At 47.7% G+C, this 19,731-nt stretch overlaps 1 protein-coding gene across 1 annotated transcript in view; it reads left to right on the top strand.

The window, feature by feature from the left end:
• The first annotated feature begins 6,417 nt into the window (after positions 1-6,417).
• Positions 6,418-19,731, top strand: part of fam180a (family with sequence similarity 180 member A) — a 27,868-nt gene continuing 14,554 nt past the window's right edge. Inside the window, exon 1 of the mRNA XM_033037453.1 lies at positions 6,418-6,667. Within this exon, the coding sequence (XP_032893344.1) occupies positions 6,592-6,667 (76 nt within the window). The 5' untranslated portion in view covers positions 6,418-6,591. The remainder of the gene's footprint in view (positions 6,668-19,731) is intronic.

Genomic DNA, 19,731 nt, shown 5'->3' with positions numbered 1-19,731 from the left:
GGAGAGAAGGAATGGGTGACGTTTCGGGTCGAGAACTAAACGTTAGTCCCTGTATCCTGTATCTGTACACTGTGGACGGCTCGATTGTAATCATGTATAGTCTTTCCACTGACTGGATAACACGTAACAAAAGCTTTTCATGGTACACGTGTCAATAAACTGAAGTAAACGAAAGTAAATTAGAATATTGGAATTTTGTGCTGGTTAGTACTAGAGAATGGAATACTGTCCATCGAACGCAATCAGTCTCAGCAATCAGCACCCTCTAGCTCTCTCAAGATGCAAAGCTTACACTGAGTGCTGTCTCAGCTTTCTGTAACTTCAAGTAACCCCTTGTATTCCCTCTCTCTCTCACTCCGTCCCTCTCCCTCTTGTTGTACTAGTTTCACTGTCGTTCTGCTGAGTTTCACCGTTTGTATCATTCCTTATCATGCTCCCCACAACCAACAATGGACCATTGTGGGCTCTGCTCGATCATCGTTGCCGGCTTTGATCTGCCCTTTGGCGTAGCTTTCATTCATTTGTTCGATGTACCTTTTAATAATCTGTCGTTTCCCTTTCCCCTGACTCTCAGGTTGAAGAAGGCTCTTGAGCCGAAACGTCACCCATTCCTTTTCTCCAGTGAAGCTGCCTGACCTGCTTTTTGTATCTATTTTTAAAAGGCCAACTCTACTGGATCAGTGACCTATCTGCCCCTCTTTATGCCACGGTACTTGGCATCATGTCCAGCATGGACATTGTGGGCCGAAGGGCCTGTTCCTGTGCAGCACTGTTCTAAGTTCTGATGCAATGGATGATTCCCAGCCAGACGTTGAGGAGAGACTGGATGAAAGGTGTGGAGTGTTTTTAAAAATAAACCCTGGTCTATAAATAGCTGTGTTCACGTAATGAGCCGCATGTTGGTGCAGTGAGTGAGTAATGTGTAGGCTCTTTGCAAAAGGGGTTTCCAAGGAAAAAGAGATCTCTGTATTCTCTGCTCATAGCTACATGCAAACACACACGTCCATGTATAAATAATCATTTCCTGCCTTCGTCGTCCTAGTTTCCATAAAATGTATTTTCTATTAATTTACTGTAGGATTCGTGGAATCATAGGATCATATAGCACGAAAATGGGCTCGTAGTCATAGAGTGATACAGTGTGGAAACAGGCCCTTCGGCCCAACTTGCCCACCCTAGCCAACATGTCCCAGCTACACTAGTCATAGAGTATACAGTGTGGAAACAGGCCCTTCGGCCCAACTTGCCCACACCGACCAACAATGTCCCAGCTACACTAGTCATAGAGTGATACAGTGTGGAAACAGGCCCTTCGGCCCAACTTGCCCACACCAGCCAACATGTCCCATCTACACTAGTCATAGAGTGATACAGTGGGGAAACAGGCCCTTCGGCCCAACTGATTGGGGATGATCAGCCATGATCACATTGAATGGCGGTGCTGGCTCGAAGGGCAGAATGGCCTACTCCTGCACCTATTGTCTATTGTCTACACTGGTCCCACCTGCCTGCATTTGGCCCATATCCCTCTAAACCTATCCTATCCATGTACCTGTCTAAAAATATGTTGGATTGGCAAGTGCCTGCCTCAATTACCTCCTCTGGCAGCTTGCTCCAAACATCTGTGTGGAAAAAGTTGCCCCTCAAGTCCCTATTAAATCTATTTCCTTTCATCTTAAACCAATGTCCACTGGTTTACTTTAGACTTTAGTGATTGATGCAGCGTGGAAACAGTCCCTTCGGCCCATCGGGTCCGTGCCGACCACTCCACCAGCATTGGCCTACACACTAGGGACAACTTACAGAAGTCAACAAACCTACAAACCCGAATGCCTTTGGGATTTGGGAGGAAAACCGAAGATCTCGGAGAAAGCCGACGCAGTCTCTGGGAGAACGTGCAAACTCCATACAGACAGCATCCGTAGCCAGGATTCTAGCCGGGATTCTAGCCGGGCCTCTGATGCTGTAAGCTGCTGCACCACAGTGCTGGTGGTGATCTCTCACCCTATCAATTCCTCTCACGATATTATACACTGCATACTCAGCCTCCTGCACTCCAGTCCAAGGCTGCCCAAACTCTGCATGGAGCTCAGAATTAAGGACCACTTATTATGGTTTTGATTTCATTAAACTTATTGCTAAAACCAATCCAATTCTATGCTCATTAAACATTGGCAGGATCAGCTCATCGGTTCTGTCTGGATGGAGATAAGATCTAAAATCAGATTAAATGTGTAAAATGGTGGTGGTTTATAGACAATAGACAATAGGTGCAGGAGTAGGCCATTCGGCCCTTCGAGCCAGCACCGCCATTCAATGTGATCATGGCTGATCATCCCCAATCAGTACCCCGTTCCTGCCTTCTCCCCTGACTCCACTATTTTTAAGAGCCCTATCTAGCTCTCTCTTGAAAGCATCCAGCGAACCGGCCTCCACCGCCCTCTGAGACAGAGAATTCCACAGACTCACCACTCTCTGTGAGAAAAAGTGTTTCCTCGTCTCCGTTCTAAATGGCTTACTCCTTATTCTTACCATAGAACAGCACAGCCCAGGAACAGGCCCTTCAGCCCACAACAAGGTCTGTGCCAAACATGATGCCAATACCAACTCTCCTCTGCCTGCATGTGATCTGTACCTCTCCATTCCCTGCATATCCATGCGCCTATCTGAAAGTCTTCAACCCACTATCGTATCTGCCTCCACCACCACCCCTGGAAGCGCGTTCCAGGCACCCACCGACCTTTAAAATTACCCCATCTCACCTTAAAGCTGTGCCTTCTAAACTTTGACATTTCCACCCTTGGATAAAGTTTCGGACTTCTCCGTGGATTGTCACCTTGTCGTGGTGGAGAAACTTGTGTGGTCCTGAGATCCTGAGAGCGATGCCGTCTGGAGCTACGCTCCTGGTAGGGCCACCCATGGCGGTAAGACTGGATAGACTCGGCTTGTACTCGCTAGAATTTAGAAGATTGAGGGGGGATCTTATAGAAACTTAAAAAATTCTTAAGGTCTCTGACAAAGAGCAATCCAACCAAGACCTCAGCGGTAGAACAGGCGGAGAACGTACAAACTCCGTACAGACAGCACCCGTGGTCGGGGTGGAACCCGGGTCTCTGGCGCCGTGAGGCAGCAACTCTACCCCTGGCCACCGTGCTGCACATCTGGCTAGCACGCAAGACAAAGCTTTACACTGTACCTCAGTGCCTGTGACCATAATGAACGCAGAGTTAAACCTAAAGCTACACTTTGCACTCTGCACGTGGTCTTCCTGTCGGCAGGCGGTGTCATGTTCACGGTGTATCGGTACATTGCCGATCGGCAAACGCACCACGTTCTGATGGACCATGTGGATCTGGTTGGAGGCTGTCAATCCAAAACCCATTTCAAAATTGTTATTGTGTTGGAAGGAACTGCAGATGCTGGTTTACGCTGAAGATCAACACAAAAAGCTGGAGTAACTCAGCGGGACAGGCAGCACCTCTGGAGAGAGGGAATGGGTGGCGTTTCGGGGTCGAGACCCTTGGGTCACCCATTCCTTCTCTCCAGAGATGCTGCCTGACCCGCTGAGTTACTCCGGCACTCTGTGAAACGTCACCTATCCACGTTCTCCACAGATGCTGCCTGACCCGCTGAGTTATGGTGCAGCAGCATCTATGGAGCTAAGGAAATAGGCAACGTTTCGGGCCGAAATCCTTCTGGAAATAGGCAACGTTTCGGGCCGAAACCCTTACGGGTTTTGGCCCGAAACGTTGCCTATTTCCTTAGCTCCACAGATGCTGCCTGACCCGCTGAGTTACTCCAGCACTCTGTGAAACGTCACCTATCCATGATCTCCACAGATGCTGCCTGACCCGCTGAGTTACTCCAGCACTCTGTGAAACGTCACCTATCCATGTTCTCCACAGATGCTGCCTGACCCACTGAGTTATGGTGCAGCAGCATCTATGGAGCTAAGGAAATAGGCAACGTTTCGGGCCGAAATCCTTCTGGAAATAGGCAACGTTTCGGGCCGAAACCCTTCCGGGTTTTGGCCCGAAACGTTGCCTATTTCCTTAGCTCCATAGATACTGCCTGACCCGCTGAGTTACTCCAGCACTTTGTGAAACGTCACCTATCCACGTTCTCCACAGATGCTGCCTGACCCGCTGAGTTACTCCGGCACTCTGTGAAACGTCACCTATCCATGTTCTCCACAGATGCTGCCTGACCCGCTGAGTTACTCTGTGTGTTTATTTTCCAGTGGGCCAACATCCTGTGGGTTTCACCGCGATATGTTGATTGTTTTCATCCTGTGGTTGGGATTGGAACCAAATCTTTGCGTTGTCCATTAGAATGGAACGGCTGTGCCCTGTGGCACACTGATCTGTCATCGATGCTGCTTTCTCATTATTGCTGCTGGCTTTAGCGAGTTTGTATTGTGAGAGAGAACAAGATGTGATGAGGATCTTGTGCCAGTTCCAGCATATTTCTGCTGCCTGTTTGGAAAGCACACTATTTCTTGCTAAACACAAAGCAGTGGAAGAAGTCAGAAAGTCAGGCAGCATCTGCTTGAAAGGTACAGGATGGACACAGGCCCTTTGGCCCACCGAGTCCATGCCAACCATCGATCACCCGTTCTCACTAGTTCCATGTTCTCACCCGTTCTCATCCACTCCCGACACACTGGGGGCCATTTTTTACAGAAGGCCAATTAACCTACAAACCCGACCAAAAATGCTGGAATAACTCAGCGGGTCAGGCAGCATCTCCATGTTCCCCAGAGGTGCTGTCTGAACCGCCGGGTTACTCCAGCACTTTGTGTCTTTTTACGGTAAACCAGCATCTGCAGTTACTTGTATATCGGACCCCAAACCCGCGCGTCTTTGTGATGGGCGAGGAAACCGGAGCACCCGGAGGAAACCCACGTGGTCGCAGGGAGAACGTGCAAACTCCACACAGACAGCACCTGAGGTCAGGATCGAACCCGGGTCTCTGACGCTGTGAGGCAGCGCCTGTGTTAGTGTGCAGACCGTATCTGTGGAGGGAATGGACAGGCGATGCTTTCAGTCGGGACCGTTCTTCAAACTGAAGAGAAGGGTCTCGACCCGAAACGTCGCCCGTTCCTTCTCTCCAGAGACGCTGCCTGTCCCGCTGAGTTACTCCAGCATTTTGTGTATTATCTACCTCTGATGTCCCTCGGACTATCCTTGACCAGACTCTGCTGGCTTTACCTTGCACTAAATGTTATTCCCTTATCATGCATCCGCACACTGTGAATGGATCGATTGTAGTCATGTTTTCTCACACACTAGAAATAATTTGGACGGTTTGTATACCATGTCAATACCAACATGTACGTCTTAGGAGTGTGGAATTTTTTTTCTAATCTCTGGTTCTTGTCCAACCATCTGATGATCAATAACCCTCACCTTTATCCACCTATCACTCGCCAGACCTTGTCCAGACCTTAGCTCTCTTCCAGCTTTCTCCCCCCACCCCCCCTCCCCACCTACAATCGTGACTCGACCTGAAACGTACAGCAGGCAGTGAAGAAAGCCAATGGCATGTTGGCCTTTATAACAAGAGGAATCAAATATAGGAGCAAAGAGGTCCTTCTGCAGTTGTACAGAGCCCTAGTGAGACCACACCTGGAGTATTGTGTGCAGTTTTGCTCCCCTAATTTGAGGAAGGACATTCTTGCTATTGAGGGAGTGCAGCGTAGGTTTACAAGGTTAATTCCCGGGATGGCGGGACTGTCATATGCTGAGAGAATGGAGCAGCTGGGCTTGTACACTCTGGAGTTTAGAAGGATGAGAGGGCATCTCATTGAAACATATACGATTGTTAAGGGCTTGGACACGCTAGAGGCAGGAAACATGTTCCCGATGTTGGGGGAGTCCAGAACCAGGGGCCACAGTTTAAGAATAAGGAGTAAGCCATTTAGAACGGAGACGAGGAAACATTTTTTCTCACAGAGAGTGGTGAGTCTGTGGAATTCTCTGCCTCAGAGGGCGGTGGAGGCCGGTTCTCTGGATGCTTTCTAGAGAGAGCTAGATAGGGCTCTTAAAGATAGCGGAATCAGGGGATATGGGGAGAAGGCAGGAACGGGGTACTGATTGAGGATGATCAGCCATGATCACATTGAATGGTGCTGCTGGCTCGAAGGGCAGAATGGCCTACTCCTGCACCTATTGTCTATTGTCTATTTTCTATTGTCTATTGACTCGACCTGAAACGTCACCTATCCATGTCGAGGTCCTTCTTCAGACCCGAAACGTCACCCATTCCTTCTCTCCAGAGACGCCGCCTGTCCCACTGAGTTACTCCAGCTTTCTTGTGTGTATCTTTGGTTGTAAAGTATGATTGGACTGCCTGTGTGGTTTGGGGAACTGAGAGAGAGAGGGGGAGAGAGAGAGGCTGGTTGACTGAGTGACAATGTGCATACGTATCACAGCTGGCCGCTGATGTTTTCCAGATGTGTTTGAGAGTCAAGGCAAGTTTAAAGAGAGCTATTGCTGCAGAGGTTGTGACAGTGGCGCTGACCCTCCAGAGATCTCCTGTATTCTCCCAAGAAGTTGCTCTAGTCCATTCACTAATCGGACCCTGGGGAAAATGCAAGGAAGAACTTTGATCTTGGTGATATTTTCCACCCATGTGTGTTCCACTGTGCTGTCCAAAAGGAATACAGGTAAGTGGAGTGTGTGCTATCGAACGGAGCGGCACGATGTATAAACCGAGCTGATAAAAGCTCTTCCACAATATTGTGAGTGCGTTGCAGAGCAGTATTTTTCTTTGCGTTCGGGAGCTGGGAGTGATTGGGAAAGGAATGTGTCTTTGGCTGTCAACAGGGGGAGCGCTGGTGAACCCAGCCACCGCTTCTCATCTGCTCAGCATCAGGTGTGAGTGGAAGCCACATCACTGGGTCCTTGCTGTCTCTATCATTCTAACAGCCAGGTTGGAGTGTACAGTCACAATGTGTGTCGTGTGTGTGTGTGTGTGTATGTGTGTGTGTGTGTGTGTGTGTGTGGTGTTGTGTGTGTGTATGTGTATGTGGATGTGTGGTGTGTGTGAGGTGTGTGTGATGTGTGGGTGTTGTGTGTGTGTGTGTGTGTGTGTGTGCTGTGTGCGTGTGTGCTGTGCTGTGTGTGTGATGTGTGTGTGGGTGTGTGTGTGTGTGGTGAGTGCATGTGTCTGTGTGTGTGTGTTGTGTGTGTGGTGTGTGTGTGTGTAGTGGCTGTGTGTGTGACTGTGTGTGAGTCGTCTGTCCTGGTGTGTGTGTGTGTGTGTGTGTGTGTGTGGGTGTGTGTGGGTGTGTGTGTGTGTCGTGTTGAGGTGTTTGTAGTGTGTGTGCTGTTGCTGTGTGCTGGTGCTGTGCGTGGCTGTGTGTCGTGTGTAGTTTGTGAATATGTGTGTGTGTGTGTGCGTGTGTGTGTGAGTGTGTGTGTGAGTGTGTGAATGTGTGTGTGTGCGCGTGCGTGTGGGGGCTTTTACATTTCCCCCAGTTTTTGACCCTATGGGGAAAGATTCATCCACTCAATCATGGAATAGATTTCACATTCGGGGACAAAACGTAAAACATTTTCTTACGATAGAGTGTTTGTCTGCTGGGCAAGACAGAGAATAACAGGAGATATTCTGATCAGTCTGAAGAAGGGTCCCGACCCGAAACGTCACCTATCCACGATCTCCAGTGATTGCTGGTACACAAAAATGCTGGAGAAACTCAGCGGGTGCAGCAGCATCTATGGAGAGAAGGAAATAGGCAACATTTCGACCCGAAACCCTTCTGGGTTTCGGCCCGAAACGTTGCCTATTTCCTTCAGGGTTTCGGCCCGAAACGTTGCCTATTTCCTTCGCTCCATAGATGCTGCTGCACCCGCTGTGTTTCTCCAGCACTTTTGTGTACCTACGATTTTCCAGCATCTGCAGTTCCTTCTTAAAAACTCCAGTGATTGCTGCCTGACCCGCTGAGTTACTCCAGCACCCTGTGAAACGTCACCTATCCATGTTCTCCACAGATGCTGCCTGACCCGCTGAGTTACTCCAGCACTCTGTGAAACGTCACCTATCCATGTTTTCCACAGATGCTGCCTGACCCGCTGAGTTACTCCAGCACTCTGTGTCCTTTTTTGGCAAACCAGCACCTGCAGTTCCTTGTTTATACTCTGGAGATATTTAGTAGTTCAAAGAATACTTTAAATGCCAGAAGCCCTAACCGTTCTGTTATCTGTTCAGCCCCTGGAAATAAGCCAGTGAAACATGTATTTATTAAGCATTTGCCGTGCTAATGTTATTCGTTAAGCTGGTAGACCCGCTGCCTCACGTTGCTGGAGACCTGGGTTTGATCCTGACCTCGGGTGCTGTCTGTGTGGAGTTTGCACGTTCTCCCCATGACCGCGTGGGTTTCCTCCGGGTGCTCCGGTTTCTTCCCACATCCCAAAGACGTGCGGGTTTGTAGGTTAATCGGCCCCTCTGTAAATTTCCCCCTAGTGTGTAGGGAGTAGATGAGAAAGCGGGATAGCATGGAACTACTGTGTGAACGGGTGATCGATGGTCTGCATGGACTCGGTGGGCCGAAGGGCCTGTTTCCATGCTGTATCTTTCAATCAACCAAACTATAAAATTGATATTGTCTGTAGATTCCTTTTGAAATGCAGTAGCCTTTGTTACTGTTTTGTCATCTTTCATGTTCATAAGTGATAGGAGCAGAATTAGGCCATTCGGCCCATTAAGGCTACTCCGCCATTCAATCATGGCTGATCTATCTTTCCCTCGCAACCCCATTCTCCTGCCTTCTCCCCATAACCCCCGACACCCGTACTAATCAAGAATCTATCTATCTCTGCCCTAAAAGTACCCGATGACGTGGCCTCCACAGCCTTCTGTGGCAAAGAATTCCACAGATTCACCACCCTCTTTAATCAAAGACATTTCTCTTCATCTCCTTCCTAAAAGAACGTCCTTTACTTCAGAGGCTGTGACCTCTAGTCCTAGACTCTCCCACTACAACCACCACCTTTCATCAGATCAATGTCCTTAACACAGATGTAACATTAATAGCAGGATCATTGGCTGGGTGAGCAGTCGGAGATGTGAATTGTCTGTTAGTAGGGTCAGGGAAGATGCTGTAGACATTCGCACTGACGCACCCGTGTTTACTTATCTTGGTGAGGATAAGATGGGAAAGATGAGAGGGAATCGTTGCTCGGAACGGCTTGGAACCACCGACTGGAATTCTGCCACTGTTCTTCCCAACAGCTGTAAAAATCTTCCCTGCCCCTGTAAACAATCCTTAATCTTCTGTGTACTAGATGCTGGTTTACACCAAAGCCAGACACAAACAGCTGGAGTAACTCAGCGGGACAGGCAGCATCTCTGGGGAGAAGGAATGGGTGACGTTTCGGGTCGAGTCCTGAAGAAGGGTCTCGCCCCAAAACGTCACCCGTTCCTTCTCTCCAGAGATGCTGCCTGGCCTAGCTGTGAAGATATGTTGCATTCATACATCACCAGCACACCAGTGACCTTTAGAGAAACATAGACAATAGGTGCAGGAGTAGGCCATTCGGCCCTTCGAGCCAGCCCCGCCATTCAATGTGATCATGGCTGATCATCCACAATCAGTACCCCGTTCCTGCCTTCTCCCCATATCCCCTGGTTCCGTTAGCCCTAAGAGCAAGATATAACTCTCTCTTTAATACATTTTATTAAACATCATGCCGGCCACGTCCCCTCCCTTCACTGCCCATCTCCATCCCGTGACAAATCACTGTGCCAGATGTTCCATTGTCTGGAAGCAAAACACACAGCCGCCCCTCTCTGTGGGTACATCGCTGCTGGGAACAAATAACTTCGCAAAAACCCACCGCCAAGAATTCACCAGGAAAACAATTACAAGTGGACTCCAGCAGCTGCCGTCTGTCACTGTTGCAACTGACCAGCGTGGCCACTGCCCACCAAGTACAACGCAAGCGTTAGATGGTTCATTTAAATTTGTTTAGCTTAGTTTAATTTATAGTTTAGATTAGTTTAGTCTAGTCTAGTCTAGTCTAGTCTAGTCTAGTTTAGTGTAGTCTAGTCTAGTCTAGTCTAGTTTAGTCTAGTCTAGTCTAGTCTAGTCTAGTGTAGTCTAGTCTAGTCTAGTTTAGTCTAGTCTAGCCTAGTGTAGTCTAGTCTAGTGTAGTGTAGTCTAGTCTAGTGTAGTCTAGTCTAGTCTAGTCTAGTGTAGTCTAGTCTAGTCTAGTGTAGTGTAGTGTAGTCTAGTCTAGTGTAGTGTAGTGTAGTCTAGTCTAGTATAGTGTAGTGTAGTCTAGTCTAGTCTAGTCTAGTGTAGTCTAGTCTAGTGTAGTGTAGTCTAGTCTAGTCTAGTGTAGTGTAGTGTAGTCTAGTCTAGTCTAGTCTAGTGTAGTCTAGTCTAGTCTAGTGTAGTGTAGTCTAGTCTAGTCTAGTGTAGTGTAGTGTAGTCTAGTCTAGTCTAGTGTAGTGTAGTGTAGTGTAGTCTAGTCTAGTCTAGTCTAGTCTAATCTAGTGTAGTCTAGTCTAGTCTAGTGTAGTGTAGTCTAGTCTAGTGTAGTGTAGTGTAGTGTAGTGTAGTCTAGTCTAGTCTAGTGTAGTGTAGTCTAGTCTAGTGTAGTGTAGTGTAGTGTAGTGTAGTGTAGTGTAGTGAAGTGTAGTCTAGTCTAGTCTAGCGTAGTGTAGTCTAGTCTAGTGTAGTGTAGTGTAGTGTACTCTAGTCTAGTCTAGTGTACTCTAGTCTAGTCTAGTCTAGTGTAGTGTAGCCTAGTTTAGTCTTGTCTAGTTTACTCTAGTCTAGTCTAGTCTTGTCTAGTTTAGTCTAGTCTAGTCTAGTCTAGTGTAGTCTAGTCTAGTTTAGTTTAGTCTAGTCTAGTCTAGTGTAGTGTAGTGTAGTCTAGTCTAGTGTAGTGTAGTGTAGTCTAGTCTAGTCTAGTGTAGTGTAGTGTAGTCTAGTCTAGTGTAGTCTAGTGTAGTCTAGGGTAGTGTAGTGTAGTGTAGTCTAGTCTAGTGTAGTGTAGTGTAGTCTAGTCTAGTCTAGTGTAGTGTAGTCTAGTCTAGTGTAGTGTAGTGTAGTCTAGTCTAGTGTAGTCTAGTCTAGTCTAGTGTAGTGTAGTCTAGTTTAGTCTAGTCTAGTTTACTCTAGTCTAGTCTAGTCTAGTCTAGTTTAGTCTAGTCTAGTCTAGTGTAGTCTAGTCTAGTCTAGTCTAGTGTAGTCTAGTCTAGTTTAGTCTAGTCTAGTCTAGTGTAGTGTAGTCTAGTCTAGTCTAGTCTAGTCTAGTCTAGTTTGCTTTACTTTGCTTTAGTTAGTTTAGTTTAGACATACAGCGAGTGAACGTTCCCACCCAGCTTGTGCCATCCTGTGATCACTGTTTACACTAGCACTATCCCACACACACTAGGGCCAATTCACAATTTATCAAAGTCAATTAACCTATAAACCTGTTTGGCTTTGGAGTGTGGGAGGAAACCGGAGCACCCAGCGGAAACCCATGTGGTTACAGGGAGACGGTACAAACTCCGTACAGACAGAAGCCGGATCTCTGGTGCTGTAGGGCATCAGGTCTACCGCTGCACCATCCTGCCACGAAGCCTAATGTACATAGAACAGTACAGCACAGGATCAGGCCCTTCAGCCCACAATGTCTTAAACTAATCTCCTCTGCCTGCACATGATCCATATCCCTCCATTCCCTGCATGTGCATGTGCCTATCCAAAAATATTTTAAACACCACTATCGTATCTGCCTCCACCACCACCTGGCAGCACGTTCCAGGCACCCACCACCCTCTGTGTAGAACATTCGCCCCACACATCCCCTTTAAACTTTGCCCCTCTCACCGTAAAGCTACGCCATGAATGATACATTATGGAATTGCAGTGTTCTTTCTCCACCGGAAATTGGAGGAGCAGCACCTCATATTCCGCTTGGGCAGTCTGCACCCTAGCGGCATAAACATTGAATTCTCCAATTTCCGGTAGCCCTTGCTGTCTCCTCCCCTTCTCAGCTCTCCCTCAGCCCTCGGGCTCCTCCTCTTCCTTTTTCCTTTTTCCTTTCTTCTCCCCATTCCCTCCCCCCCTCACCCTACATCAGTCTGAAGAAGGGTTTCGGCCCGAAACATTGCCTATTTCCTTCGCTCCATAGATGCTGCTGCACCCGCTGAGTTTCTCCAGCACTTTCGTCTACCTCCGATTTTCCAGCATCTGCAGTTCCTTCTTAAATTCTTTCTCTACTGAGTTGATGGGCATCAAGTTTGCATTTACATAGACCGTAGCACAGTGCAGCACAGTGTCGCAGCGGGTAGAACTACTGCCTCACAGCGCCAGAGACCCAGGTTCGATCCTGGCTACTGCCCGGAGTTTGCCCGTTCCCACTATGACCATGTAGGTTTCCTCCCACATTCCAAAGACGTGCCAGTTTGTAGGTTAATTGGCCGTCTGTAAATTGCGGGATAGAACTCGTGTACAGCAGACCATTGGTCATTGGTCGGCATGGACTCGCTGGGCCGAAGGGCCTGTTTCCACGCTGTATCTCTAAAACAAAGCTAATCCAAACCAAACAGCATAGGAGCGAAAGGGTAAAGCTTGTCTCGTCAACAATAACCCTGAAAGCAGCAGCTTGTCATTGAATCTCATCGACCTTAGCAACGTCCACATAATCAATGGTTTCATGTGACTCCAGACTAATCAATGCGCCTGGTTTTTAAATAGCCTCGGGGAGTGATAGGGGAATGACAGTAAATGTCCCTGTTGTCTGGGACAACGGCATCCCATGAATGAATAAGGAATCTCCGGTGAATCTGTGGAATTCTTTGCAGCAGAAGGCTGTCGAGGCCAAATCAGTGGGTGAGGCAGCATCTATGGAGCGCAGGAATAGGTGACGTTTCGGGTCGAGACCCAAAGGTCTCTAGAGCTGAAAGCACTATAAGGCAGCAACTCTACCGCTGCGCCACCATGCGGTATAGAGGGATATGGACCAAGCACGGGTCGGTGGGAGTAGTGTAGATGGGACATCTTGGTCAACATAGGCGAGTTGGGCCGAAGGGCCTGTTTCCGTGCTGCATGTCTCTATGCCTCCACACAACATCTCTACATGGCAATGTAACGTTAACCACACAACTCCATGTCATGCCCTCAGTGTGACCTTTGTTCACTAGTCTAGACGCTGCACGATTAGGGCATGTTGAAGGCATATGATATATTTAAGGCATTCCCATTATGTCTGGAGCCTTGCAGCTTATGGTCTGGGCTTGCTGTAGTACCTTGGCCAGGTTATGTTGCCTCAGGCATCTGTAAAACTGTTTCCAGAACAGTCGATGGTATCAGGGCAAGTACAAAAACACAGGAGTCTTGGAGCAGAGAAGGCTGAGAGGAATCTGCGGAATTGAGTTTTCACTCTTGACTCTAATTCTCTCTATTGTAACAATGACCTCCAGCGCACACTGCTCCACATTCTGTGTCTCGCCTCAGAGTACTTTGTAGTTTAATGATCTCCATCAGGCCAGAAATACTCTAACAATGACCTGATCATTCTGGAAACTTTCTTTTAAATATGTTCTGCACCTTCCCCAGAGCCCCAGTAACATATTTGGTAACATTGCACAGTGCACCGATTGTGTTTGGCCTGAAGTTCAGCCCAAGTTTAACACAATAGCTCTCCCCTTTGTTCATTCCATGGAAATAAACCCAAGGACCTGGTTCATTTTCTTTCTGCGATGTCTTATTCGCTGCCACAACCTGCAGTGATTGGAATTTTCCCCACTTGCACTGAACTTACTTTAGTTTAGTTGAGAGATATGGCACGGAATCTGGCCCTTCGGCCCACCGAGTCCGTGCCGACCAGCGATCCCCGCACGCTCACACTATCCTACACACACTAGGGACAATTTTTACATTTACGCCAAGCCAATTAACCTACAAACCTGCACGTCTTTGGAGTGTGGGAGGAAACCGGAGCTCCCGGAGAAAACCCACGCAGGTCACGGGGAGAACGTGCAAACTCCGTACAGACAGCGCCCGTAGTCAGGATCGAACCCAGGACTCCCAGGACTCTGGCTGCTATAAGGCAGCAACTTTACTGCTGTGACACCATGCACCCTGTTTATATTCAAGTCATTTCTAACACTTATAAAGAGAGGAGATACAGTAAAACAATGTTAGAAGAACAATGAACAGGCACAGGAACAGGCCCTTCAGCCCACAAGGGTGCTCCAGTTTCATTCCATGTTCCAAAGACGTGTGGGTTTGTGGGTTAATTGGCCCTCTGTAAATTGCCCCCTAGTGTCTAGGGAGTGGATGAGAAAGTGGGATAGCACAGTGTGTACGAGTGATCGCTGGTCAGCATGGACTCGGTGGGTTGAAGGGCCTGTTTCCATGCTGGATCTCTAAACCAAACTAAACTAAACTAAACTAAACCTCATCACGTTGGCCCTAAATCAGCGGGTGGGGAGTCATTGTGTGCTGAATATTGCTCAATGTTCAATGTTGTGATATTGTTGCTGATACCACAACAGGAGGAGAAATCACCGCACATCTTCCCCACCCATCACCCACGTCACTAACATACGAGGAGCGTTGGACAACACTGGGCAACAGCGTTGGACAACGCTGGAGCTTCGAAGGATGAGGGGGTGGGGGACCCTCATTGAAACTTACCGAATAGTGAAAGGCCTGGATAGAGTGGATGTGGAGAGGATGTTTCCACTAGTGGGAGAGTCTAGGACCAGAGGGAACAGCCTCAGAATAAATGGATGTACCTTTAGAAAGGAGATGAGGAGGAATTTCTTTATATAGAAACATAGATAGAAACATAGAAAATAGGTGCAGGAGGAGGCTAGTCGGCCCTTCAAGCCAGCACCGCCATTCATTGTGATCATGGCTGATCGTCCCCTATCAATAATCCGTGTCTGCCTTCTCCCCATATCCCTTGACTCCACTAGCCCCTAGAGCTCTATCTAACTCTCTCTTAAATCCTTTAGCCCGAGGGTGGTGAATCTGTGGAACTCATTGCCACAGACGGCGGTGGAGGCCAAGTCAGTGGACATTTTTAAGGCAGAGATAGATAGATTCTCGATCAGTACGGGTGTCCGGGGTTGTGGGGAGAAGGCTGGAGAATGGGGTTGAGAGGGAGAGATAGATCAGCCATGTTCGAATGGTGGAGTAGGATGGCAGGACTTTCATATGAAGAAAGACTGGATAGACTCGGCTTGTACTCGCTAGAATTCAGAAGATTGAGGGGGGATCTTATAGAAACTTACATAGAAACATAGAAACATAGAAACATAGAAATTAGGTGCAGGAGTAGGCCATTCGGCCCTTCGAGCCTGCACCGCCATTCAATATGATCATGGCTGATCATCCAACTCAGTATCCTGTACCTGCCTTCTCTCCATACCCCCTGATCCCTTTAGCCACAAGGGCCACATCTAACTCCCTCTTAAATATAGCCAATGAACTGGCCTCAACTACCTTCTGTGGCAGAGAATTCCAGAGATTCACCACTCTCTGTGTGAAAAATGTTTTCCTCATCTCGGTCCTAAAAGATTTCCCCCTTATCCTTAAACGGTGACCCCTAGTTCTGGACTTCCCCAACATCGGGAACAATCTTCCTGCATCTAGCTTGTCCAACCCCTTAAGAATTTTGTAAGTTTCTATAAGATCCCCCCTCAACCTTCTAAATTCTAGCGATTACAAACTGAGTCTATCCAGTCTTTCTTCATATGAAATCCTGACATCCCTGACACAATAGTCTACTTTCCTGTTTTTGCCACCAAAGTGGATAAGCTCATATTTATCCACATTATACTGCATCTTCCATGCATTTGCCCACTCACCCAGCCTTATCCAAGTCACCTTGCAGTCTCCTAGCATCCTCCTCACAGCTAACACTGCCCCCCAGCTTTGTGTCATCCGCAAATTTGGAGATCTTGCTTTCAATTCCCTCGTCCAAATCATTAATATATATCGTAAATAGCTGGGGTCCCAGCACTGAGCCTTGCGGTACCCCACTAGTCACTGCCTGCCATTCTGAAAGGGACCCATTTATTCCTACTCTTTGCTTCCTGTCTGCCAGCCAGTTCGCTATCCACATCAATACTGAACCCCCAATACCGTGTGCTTTAAGTTTGTATACTAATCTCTTATGTGGAACCATGTCGAAAGCCTTACAAAATTCTTAAGGGGTTGGACAGGCTAGATGCAGGAAGATTATTCCCGATGTTGGGGAAGTCCAGAACTAGGGGTCACAGTTTAAGGATAAGAGGGAAGTCTTTTAGTACCGAGATGAGAAAATCATTTTTTCACACAGAGAGTGGTGAATCTGTGGAATTTTCTGCCACAGAAGGTAGTTGAGGCCACAGTTCATTGGCTATATTTAAGAGGGAGTTAGATGTGGCCCTTGTGGCTAAAGGGATCAGGGGGTATGGAGAGAAGGCAGGGATGGGATACTGAGTTGGATATCAGCCATGATCATATCGAATGGCGGAGTAGACTCGACGGGCTGAATGGCCTAATTCTGTTCCTATCACTGATTAGCTTATGGATCCTCAATCAGTGACGTCCTCGTGAGCTCAAGATGTGGTAATGAGCGACCCTGATGTCTACAAGGGCCAGCGGTTTTATGACTAGAGTGCATGGACTTACATGAGGTGAAGTGAACACATTATTCTTTTATTGATGCAGGTGATATCGTCACTTCATTTACAGCCACGTACGTGAATGATTCACCGTGGCAGCTGCCTGCTTTTATAGCCATTGTGAATTAATTGAGTTCCTCATTGGTATTTTCATTATTGATCGCCTTCTGGGATAATCTGCGAGTGGAACATTGATTATTCTTGAGGGAGAGCGAGATCAGATCAGAGTTGTGTTTTAAAAAGCGTTTATCGGTCGCAAGGGCGGCACGGTGGCGCAGCAGTAGAGTAGCGGCAGAGAGACCCTGGTTCGATCCTGACCCCGGATCAATCCTGACCTCTACCTTAGCATCTATGGAGCGAAGGAATAGGTGACGTTTCGGGTCGAGACCCGGAAGGGTCTCGACCCAAAACGTCACCTATTCCTTCGCTCCATAGATGGTACCTCACCCGCTGAGTTTCCAGAAGGGTCTCGACCCGAAACGTCACCTATTCCTTCGCTCCATAGATGTTGCCTCACCTGCTGAGTTTCACCAGCATTTTTATCTACCTTCGATTTTTCTTAAACAGGAGAAACATAGAAACATAGAAACATAGAAAATAGGTACAGGAGTAGGCCATTCGGCCCTTCGAGCCTGCACCGCCATTCAATATGATAATGGCTGATCATCCAACTCAGTATCCTGTACCTGCCTTCTCTCCATACCCCCTGATCCCTTCAGCCACAAGGGCCACATCTAACTCCCTCTTAAATATAGCCAATGAACTGGCCTCAACTACCTTCTGTGGCAGATAATTCCAGAGATTCACCACTCTCTGTGTGAAAAATGTTTTCCTCATCTCGGTCCTGAAAGATTTCCCCCTTATCCTTAAACTGTGACCCCTTGTTCTGGACTTCCCCAACATCGGTAACAATCTTCCTGCATCTTGCCTGTCCAACCCCTTAAGAATTTTGTAAGTTTCTATAAGATCCCCCCTCAATCTTCTAAATTCTAGCGAGTACAAGCCGAGTCTATCCAGTCTTTCTTCATATGAAAGTGCTGACATCCCAGGAATCAGTCTGGTGAACCTTCTCTGTACTCCCTCTATGGCAACAATGTCTTTCCTCAGATTAGGAGACCAAAACTGTACACAATACTCCAGGTGTGGTCTCACCAAGACCATGTACAACTGCAGTAGAACCTCCCTGCTCCTATACTCAAATTCTTTTGCTATGAATGCTAACATACCATTCGCATCTAGCCTGTCCAACCCCTTAAGAATTTTGTACGTTTCTATAGGTGCAGGAGTAGGGCATTCGGCCCTTCGAGCCTGCACCGCCATTCAATGTGATCGTGGCTCAATCTTCTAAATTCTAAACATCGAAACATCTAACACGGTTCTGAAAACAAAATGATTGTCAAAAAGTTGCTACGGAGTTTGTACGTTCTCCCCGTGGCCGTGTGGGTTTTCTCCGGGTGCTCCGGTTTCCTCCCACACTCCAAAGACGTGCAGCTTTGTAGGGAAATTAGCTCCGGTAAATTGTCCCAAGTGTGTGTAGGGTGTAGTGTATGTACGGGATAATCGTTGGTCGGCGCAGATTCGATGGGCCGAACGGGATATTCCCACACTGTATCTCCAAAACTAAACGTTTAAAAAATAGAGCGCTAAAAATAGAACACAGGTCAGTGCTGCACAAGAACAGGCCCTTCGGCCTGCAATGTAGACACTGGAATTTAGGATGAGAGGGATTCTTATTGAAACATATAAGATTATTAAGGGATTGGACACACTAGAGGCAGGAAACATGTTCCCGATGTTGGGGGAGTCCAGAACCAGGGGCCACAGTTCAAGCATAAGGGGTTGGCCATTCTGAACGGAGATGAGGAAAAACTTTTTCTCACAGAGAGTGGTGAGTCTGTGGAATTCTCTGCCTCAGTGGGCGGTGGAGGCAGGTTCTCTGGATGCTTTCAAGAGAGAGCTAGATAGGGCTCTTAAAGATAGCGGAGTCAGGGGATATGGGGAGAAGGCAGGAAGGGGGTACTGATTGTGGATGATCAGCCATTATCACAGTGAATGGTGGTGCTGGCTCGAAGGGCCGAATGGCCTACTCCTGCACCTATTGTCTATTGTCTATCATGTCTGTGCCGAACATGATGCCAAGACTAACTCTCATCTACCTGTGTAGGGAGTGGATGAGAAAGTGGGATAACATAGAAGCAATGTGAATGGGTGATCAATGGTCAGCATGGACTTGATGGGCCGAAGAGCCTGTTTGGAGTAACTCAGCGGGTGAGGCAGCATCTATGGAGCAAAGGAATGGGCGGCTTTTCGGGTCGAGACCCTTCTTCAGACCTCGACCCGAAACGTCACCCATTCCTTCTCTCCAGAGATGCTGCCTGTCCCGCTGAGTTACTCCAGCATTTTGTGTCTACCTTCTGTTTAAACCAGCATCTGCAGTTCTTTCCGACACAGATCAGATAATTCTATACATAGATATTACAATCAAGCCAAACTCGAATACAATAGGTAGAGCAAACGGGGAGATACAGAGTGCAGAATCTAGTTCACAGCATTGTAGCGCATCAGTTCCACAGACAAAGTCCAATGTCCACAATGGGGTAGAGGTGAATCGCAGGGGCCTGGCTTATGGAAGGGCCGTTCAGAAGCCTGATAACAGAGGGGAAGAAGCTGTTCCTGAGTCTGGTGGTCCGCGCTTTCAAGCTTCTGTACCTTCTGTCCGATGAGTCTTTGTTGATCTGCTGAATGGATCTGATATATTTTGTTTGATCCTAGAATAAAGGGGAGGCCATTTAAGACTGAGGTGAGAAAAAACTTTGAATCTGTGGAATTCCCTGCCACAGAGGGCAGTGGAGGCCAGGTCACTGGATGGATTTAAGAGAGAGTTAGATAGAGCTCTAGGGGCTAGTGGAGTCAAGGGATATGGGGAGAAGGCAGGCACGGGTTATTGATAGGGGACGATCAGCCATGATCACAATGAATTGCGCTGCTGGCTCAAAGGGCCGAATGGCCTCCTCCTGCACCTATTTTCTATGTTTCTATGTTTCTATGAGTTATTTGAGATATTGTGATATAATTATTTTGACTAGCTCCACTTTGTACTTGCTGAAT

This window comes from Amblyraja radiata, chromosome 19, assembly GCF_010909765.2.
Source record: "Amblyraja radiata isolate CabotCenter1 chromosome 19, sAmbRad1.1.pri, whole genome shotgun sequence".
In the NCBI taxonomy this organism is placed as follows: domain Eukaryota; kingdom Metazoa; phylum Chordata; class Chondrichthyes; order Rajiformes; family Rajidae; genus Amblyraja; species Amblyraja radiata.
This window is presented reverse-complemented; position numbering and strand designations above follow the sequence as displayed.